The 7,831-nt window shown below is 45.1% G+C and overlaps 1 protein-coding gene across 1 annotated transcript; it reads left to right on the plus strand.

Annotated features, from left to right (window-relative positions):
• Positions 1 to 868: 868 nt before the first annotated feature.
• On the plus strand, positions 869 to 6,195 carry LOC124013353. Its single transcript, XM_046327651.1, has 2 exons — positions 869 to 1,905; positions 5,261 to 6,195. The coding sequence occupies exon 2, from the start codon at positions 5,266 to 5,268 to the stop codon at positions 5,953 to 5,955; it is 690 nt and encodes a 229-aa protein (XP_046183607.1). The 5' UTR covers positions 869 to 1,905; positions 5,261 to 5,265; the 3' UTR covers positions 5,956 to 6,195.
• The last annotated feature ends 1,636 nt before the right edge of the window (positions 6,196 to 7,831 follow it).

Below are 7,831 nucleotides of genomic sequence, written 5' to 3' on the forward strand. Positions count from 1 at the left end.
GACAGCTGATCAAACTGTGGGTTTGCACAAATGAAGAATCTGCACAAACTGTCAGAAAACGTCTCGGGGAGGCTCATCTGCGTGTTCGTCATCTTCACCAGGGTCTTGACCCGACTGGTGTTCGGTGTCGTAACCGACTTCAGTGGGCAAATGCTCTCCTTCGATGGCCACTGGTACACTGGAGAAGTGTGCTCTTCATGGATGAATCCCGGTTTCAAGCCTTTTTTTTGTAAGTATCTGACCAACAGATGCATATCTGTATTTCCAGTCATGTGACTGGAGCTCCCGAGTGGTGCAGCGGTCTAAGGCACTGCATCTCAGTGCTAGAGGTGTCACCACAGACACCCTGGTTTGAATCCAGTCTCTCACGATCAGCCGTGATTCGGAGTCCCATAGGGCGGTACACAATTGGCCCAGCAGTGTCCGGGTTTGTCCTGTGTAGGCAGTCATTGCAAATAAGAATTTGTCTTAACTGACTTGCCGAGTTAGATTTTTTTTTTAAATAGAAAATCCATAGATTAGGGCCTAATGAATTTATTTCAATTGACTGTTTTCCTTATATGAACAAAGTCCATTGTTCATATAATATAACTCAGTAAAATCTTTGAAATTGTTGCATTTATATTTGTTATATTTATTTATGTATATTTATGCAAGCCTTCCACAGTAACCCACATGCCATGTATATGTCTATTGGTCTTGTACATCACACTTCCTACAGTACAGCTCCTTTGAGAAGCTAAGGCTCTTTAGTTGTCAGGGGAGGGAGAAAGCATAGGAGGCTTGAGTGTGTGACATCGCCTACACAGAGTCTATTTCTCGTCTCAGTGCAAGTCAGTGGTTTACATAAACCCCAATACACATTGACCCCAGTGGCACAGTGAGCGGCTGCTATAGCTGAAACACCTTCATTTTAGGAGGCTTGCCAGACGATGCATTGATTATGTAAGGCCTGCTGAGGTGATGCTCAGGAGCCTTGAAGCTCCTAATCTTGTTTAGATGATGTTTTGGTGAATGTAAAGGAAAAGTGTTTTATTTTTTTTACCTTTATTTAACTAGGCAAGTCAGTTAAGAACAAATTGGGGTTTCAGGGGCAGAACGACAGATTTGTACCTTGTTAACTCGGGGATATGAACTTGCAACCTTTCAGTTACTAGTCCAACGCTCTAGCCACTAGGCTACCAGGTTGACTTAGATCTAATTACCACCTATATTTGGAACCAAGAAAGTGAACACATACTTGATTGATGAAAGATGATCACGTACATAAGTGCGTTCATAGGACAAATGCTTGAGCCGACGGACATTTTTCGATACTTTGCATCTCTCCTCTGAATGGAACCCTCTGATCTCATAGAATTCCGGTTTCCCGGGGAACAAGGAAACAAAGTATTTGAAGCATGCAACATTTTAGTACTTCAAGAGCTCATAACAGAACTGTACACACAACTGTAGACGGGGGAAATTCAATGGACTTTGTTGTGAAGAAGATTGAAGGTACATTTACAGCTAAGTAATTCATCTGCGAGTTGAGTGGGAACATTTATTTGTACAGTGAACAATCTGAGCTCATGTTGGCTTGTCATTTATTTGGCCCTGAATACACACCAACCATGCTCTCAATTGCCTCAATACTCTCCCATCTCTCAATAAAACATGTATTATTATTTTGTTCGCTGTTCTGATGAAGCTTTGCTTATTTAAATGTGTTACACTTCAAATTATATTTTTTGCTTTTTATTATGGCCACTGAGTGTTTCAGTAATATGTCTTTTACATCCTTCTCTGTCTGACTAGAGTTAGATATATCCAGGTATCACACGAAGGGCCACTATAGGAAGCTTGGCTCGCCAAAGAATGATACCACAGATGATCTTCCTGATAACACTAGGACTGCAGAGAGAGGTAAATGATTATGCTGGCACTGTTATCCACAAAATATGTAGCCTTCATATTTTAGCAAATTGTTATGCTAGAGGAATGGACATTATAAACATTTATCTGGAAAAGGAATGCTTGTTCTGATACTTCGGATAAAATCATCTCTTAAGCAACAATATAGCACTCAATATTATTCTCATTTTAGCTAATGTTAGAAAATGTTAATCACAGCTAAATGTTCAGATTGAGTTCCCTTTGTGACATCACTGTTCTGGCCTGTGATGATGATGCACACGATTGCTCAAAAGTGTTATAAAAATGTATTACATTTCTATAGCACTTTTCATATAATTTATTAATGGACAGTTATCTACTCAAAGTAGCTGTTGAAAAAGTGTAGGCAGGATGCACTGAAGGTCATGAGTGTGGACGCTCTGAGGAGGACTAAGAACAAAAATAACAATATTGTAGAGGAATCATCTGGTATGTTACTCTTTAATGGTTTCAGATCGCTGCCCTTATGACACTAGTCATGTAATAATGTGATGTCGACATATAAAAGTGTTTATCAGGGCGAGATGACAATGACATGGACATTTCTGAAGGGGAATCTGGTGATCACTCTTGGTAAAAGTACAGATAGACTCAATGGATTTTTCCATTTGGATGTTGCTGCTTGATGGAGGTCATGACCTTTAGAGAACTGTAATGTGTCAAACCCATTTCCACCTCGAGCTGTGGGAGAAATGAGTGACTTTCTTCCACTCACTTCTACCTCTGAAAACACTCAGAGGTCATGACTTTAAGAGGCAATGCAGACTAGATTTTTCTTTCAGTGATTCAATTTTAGACCACTAATGAAGCCTTGGAATTGTAAACTGCCTGCTGTCTATACAGGTTGTGAGAGTCAGGTACAGGTGCAGTCAAAGGCCATAGAGACAACTCCCTCCAGACTCAACCCCAGTCTCTCAGACCTTCTCTCTAGGCTCGGCACCACCAACCTGGGCAGTGACCAGCACCTCGCCAGTAGGCCCTCCGACCAACACCTCCACCAAGACGCCATTGTCCACAGCTACTCCCTCAACCTGGACACTCAAACCCTGGCAGGGTCCAACAGTTTGACAGGCACCGACCCTCACCCCCAGCCGCCGCAGACCATGTACTACCACCACCGCTCTGACTCCCAGAGGTCACTGTGTGGCGAGGTGGATCCTCTCTTTATCCACAAGGTCACGGCTGCAGAATTAGTCTGCGGGGAGAGTAAGTACAAGTGCTCAGGCTGCCTGAGGTACTACGACCACCTGGGGACCCTGTTGGGTCACATCGATCAGGGCTGGAGCGAGGGCTTCAGCTGCAGGGTGTTCTACAGGAAGCTGAAGAGCATGCAGGACCGCAGCCCCATGGTCATGATGAGTTGCCAGAGCAAGGATGCCCAGGCCCTGGATATCTACCCAAAGCACTCTAGCTCCTCCATCATTCGCCTCGGGTCGGCCTCTCTGGCCCTGGCCCACCATCCGACCGATGTTGACGGGAGGAAATGTCCTGGGACAAGGGACAAGAAGGCAGACATGATCCACAAGTGGCTGCAGAAGACAGAAGTGACATCATTGCTTCACTGAGGCAGTTTTTAATGAGTTGATGGAGAATATGTGTACTGTATTATTGTTGCTGTGTTGTCTAGGTGTTTGAAACTAAGTGTGTTAAATAAATGAATGAATACATCAACATAATATATGTTCCTACTTCCCTTTTGAATGTGTTTTAGGATATCTGAAACGATCTTAAAGACCAAGTGCAGTCAAATTTGATTTTCCCGTGTTTTATATACGTATATTGCCACACTGAAGTTGGAATAATACTGTGAAATTGTGAAAATTATGATAATGCCCTTTTAGTGTAAGAGCTGTTTGAAATGACTGCCTGAAAATCAATTAGTTAGTAGATCAATAAGACAGACAATTCATAACCAATTTTTCAGTTTTCCCCCATGCCCACTCAGACCACTCCCAGACAATCCTAGCAAAATTCTTGCTTAAGAAATTGCCCTTTTGCTAAGAAGCTTTTTTTTGTTTATTTAAAATAAAATAAAACATTTTAATGTAAAACAACCACAGGACTTCATTGTTACCCAGAAATTATATGACTTGCATTGGACCTTTAATATAATACTGTGAAAACTCTATTTTGTCATTTAGAGATGAAAATAGGATTGCATTCACAAAGGTTCAAGACTCCTATTATTCATATCTTCCATGTAGAAAGCACTGCTTGTAGTTTATGCCATCATCCACTGGTATTTAATCTGAGAAGCATCTCCATGGTGATGGAGAGAGGAGAACCATCAGAACATATCACACTTGTTCAACAAACCCTGGAGTCTATGGCTCTTTTCACCCCAAAGTCAATGGACATGGCAGAGCTAATGCAGATGACACATAATGACAAGCCTGTGTAGGAGATTTACATTTATTCAAATGTGTTGGCTAAAAATAGGGAGACACTCAAATGTGATTACTCCATTAACATTACATGCAGTGCCTTAGGATTGAATTCACACCTCTGAGAAATGTGAGCATGCAAGACAAGAATATAAAACAGAAAAATATATATTAATAAGTCCAGTAATCCATGGTAAACATTCAATGTGAAATTATGTTTTAAGGAAAAACATGCTCTAGTTTGTGAATTTTGCAGCCTCCCCCGACACACCAAAATGGACAAAACTCTTCTGTAGTTTTCTTCTAGCGAGGTTAGAGCACTTTTCCAGTTCCTTCTTAATGCTAGATGTTCTCCAGTTCCTTCTAATGCTAGATGTTCTCCAGTTCCTTCTTAATGCTAGATGTTCTCCAGTTCCTTCGTAATGCTAGATGTTCTCCAGTTCCTTCGTAATGCTAGATGTTCTCCAGTTCCTTCGTAATGCTAGATGTTCTCCAGTTCCTTCGTAATGCTAGATGTTCTCCAGTTCCTTCGTAATGCTAGATGTTCTCCAGTTCCTTCGTAATGCTAGATGTTCTCCAGTTCCTTCGTAATGCTAGATGTTCTCCAGTTCCTTTGTAATGCTAGATGTTCTCCAGTTCCTTTGTAATGCTAGATGTTCTCCAGTTCCTTTGTAATGCTAGATCTTCTCCAGTTCCTTTGTAATGCTAGATGTTCTCCAGTTCCTTCATAATGCTAATGTTCTCCAGTTCCTTCATAATGGTAGATGTTCTCAATTGGCTGCTTTCTTCAGTTTAGTCTACCTCTCAAATGCTATACTGAATAGAAATCTGAAAAGTGTAAAGGTCAGTCAGGAGCATTGATGTGTGTTCACCTAGCAATGTCTTCATAGATCAGGGTTCTTCATATGTACGTTCCCCTCATTTATTGTTCTCTCTCCCAGCCTCAATGAGATGGCCACCCTCCCTTACGGTTTTGAGGACAGCAGAGCCACACGTACGACAGACGCAGTCCATCCCCACTCACCCTCCCTGCACCCCCCTGAAGCACACCCCACCCGGCCCTTACGGACATGGATATCCACCACATCCACCTCAGCCTTCAGCCAAGGAGAGGTCCAAGTCGGTGGAGCCCAGATACGAGCCCCGCCACCTGGACTTTAACTTCCTGCGCAGAGCCTCTGCCATAGAGCAGGTAGAGGGGGAGCTCCAGTACCGGTGTGCTGGGTGCCTGTTGCTCTATCCCAGCCTGGCCGTGCTGCAGAACCACATCGGCCTCAGCTGGATGGAGGGCTTCAGCTGCCGCGTCTTCTACAGGAAGCTGAGGGAGATCTGCAACAGGAACGAAACCAAGAAGCTCCACGAGATGGTCCAAACAAGTAGTGTCGCTGAGAAGCAGCCGAGGCCACCAACGTGCGGAGCAGCGCTGGGCCTTGCTAGAGGGGGTAGGAGTGGAGGGCAGACAGGGCTGAAGCAGGGAGATCCTCCTGGAGCTACAGGAAGGAAGGACCAGGGGACAGCCAGCCACAGGTTGACTCTGGAGTCGGTGGAGACCATAAGAAGGAACACAGCCGTTCACAAGTGGCTGAATGAGATTGAATGTTACCCTGATGTCACCCAGTCACCAGAGAGAGCATAAAAACATCCCTCTTTTTGATTCATCAGTTTCACTGAATGAGACTGAATGTTACCCTTCCCTGATGTCACCCAGTCACTGAATTAAAGACTATTGGCATTGAATTAAAAACTATTGGCATTACATTTCTCAGTGTAAAGGTGTCATTGCTGTCCTTAGAGGATTTTCTCTGGGATGGTGGGACTGGTTTGTGTTATTCACAAGCAGATAAGTTGCTGTCTGTGTTCACACATGTGTGAATTAAAATACCATCACTGCTGACCAGGGTTCACTTGTGCAGGTCTTTATTTTCTTCAACTGGTCTCACACTGTGACCATGCATCCTCCTGACACCAGCCCCTGGCCACTAGTCTCACACTGTGACCATGCATCCTCCTGATACCAGCCCCTGGCCACTAGTCTCACACTGTGACCATGCATCCTCCTGACACCAGCCCCTGGCCACTAGTCTCACACTGTGACCATGCATCCTCCTGATACCAGCCCCTGACCACTAGTCTCACACTGTGACCATGCATCCTCCTGATACCAGCCCCTGGCCACTAGTCTCACATTGTGACCATGCATCCTCCTGATACCAGCCCCTGGCCACTAGTCTCACACTGTGACCATGCATCCTCCTGATACCAGCCCCTGGCCACTAGTCTCACACTGTGACCATGCATCCTCCTGATACCAGCCCCTGGCCACTAGTCTCACACTGTGACCATGCATCCTCCTGATACCAGCCCCTGGCCACTAGTCTCACACTGTGACCATGCATCCTCCTGATACCAGCCCCTGGCCACTAGTCTCACACTGTGACCATGCATCCTCCTGATACCAGCCCCTGGCCACTAGTCTCACACTGTGACCATGCATCCCCCTGATACCAGCCCCTGGCCACTAGTCTCACACTGTGACCATGCATCCCCCTGATACCAGCCCCTGGCCACTAGTCTCACACTGTGACCATGCATCCTCCTGATACCAGCCCCTGACCACTAGTCTCACATTGTGACCATGCATCCTCCTGATACCAGCCCCTGGCCACTAGTCTCACACTGTGACCATGCATCCTCCTGATACCAGCCCCTGGCCACTAGTCTCACACTGTGACCATGCATCCCCCTGATACCAGCCCCTGGCCACTAGTCTCACACTGTGACCATGCATCCTCCTGATACCAGCCCCTGGCCACTAGTCTCACACTGTGACCATGCATCCTCCTGATACCAGCCCCTGACCACTAGTCTCACACTGTGACCATGCATCCTCCTGATACCAGCCCCTGGCCACTAGTCTCACACTGTGACCATGCATCCTCCTGATACCAGCCCCTGGCCACTAGTCTCACACTGTGACCATGCATCCTCCTGATACCAGCCCCTGGCCACTAGTCTCACACTGTGACCATGCATCCTCCTGATACCAGCCCCTGGCCACTAGTCTCACACTGTGACCATGCATCCTCCTGATACCAGCCCCTGGCCACTAGTCTCACACTGTGACCATGCATCCCCCTGATACCAGCCCCTGGCCACTACTTAGTTTTTTTCTCATCTGTTTCTCCTTCTGCTCAATTGAAAGTGTGAGCAACATTTATACGTATCAGGCGTTAGGGTTTTAGAAAATACTTTGCTTGCTGTGTAATTAATTATTCTATCCTATTTATCTTATGTAGTAGTGTAGCAGAGGCAGAGATAAGGAGTTGTGGAATCAACGAAGCTCAAGGCCAGACATCTCAGTAGTGGAGCTTCAGCTAATGTTCTTTTAAGAGAGCACAACTTTCATTTTCCTCAGATATGAGCTGTAGGTCTATCCAGCTCTAGGAAGATGTTTCGTGCATAATTCATCATTGGCAAAATGATCCGTTTAATGGTTGGTTTATAAAATGACA

The sequence above is a fragment of the Oncorhynchus gorbuscha genome, linkage group LG24 (genome assembly GCF_021184085.1).
Source record: "Oncorhynchus gorbuscha isolate QuinsamMale2020 ecotype Even-year linkage group LG24, OgorEven_v1.0, whole genome shotgun sequence".
NCBI classification, from domain to species: domain Eukaryota; kingdom Metazoa; phylum Chordata; class Actinopteri; order Salmoniformes; family Salmonidae; genus Oncorhynchus; species Oncorhynchus gorbuscha.

Bases quoted from the DNA above. Each gene is read 5' to 3' on its own strand.
- LOC124013353 (XM_046327651.1), top strand. From the start codon at position 5,266: ATGAGATGGCCACCCTCCCTTACGGTTTTGAGGACAGCAGAGCCACAC.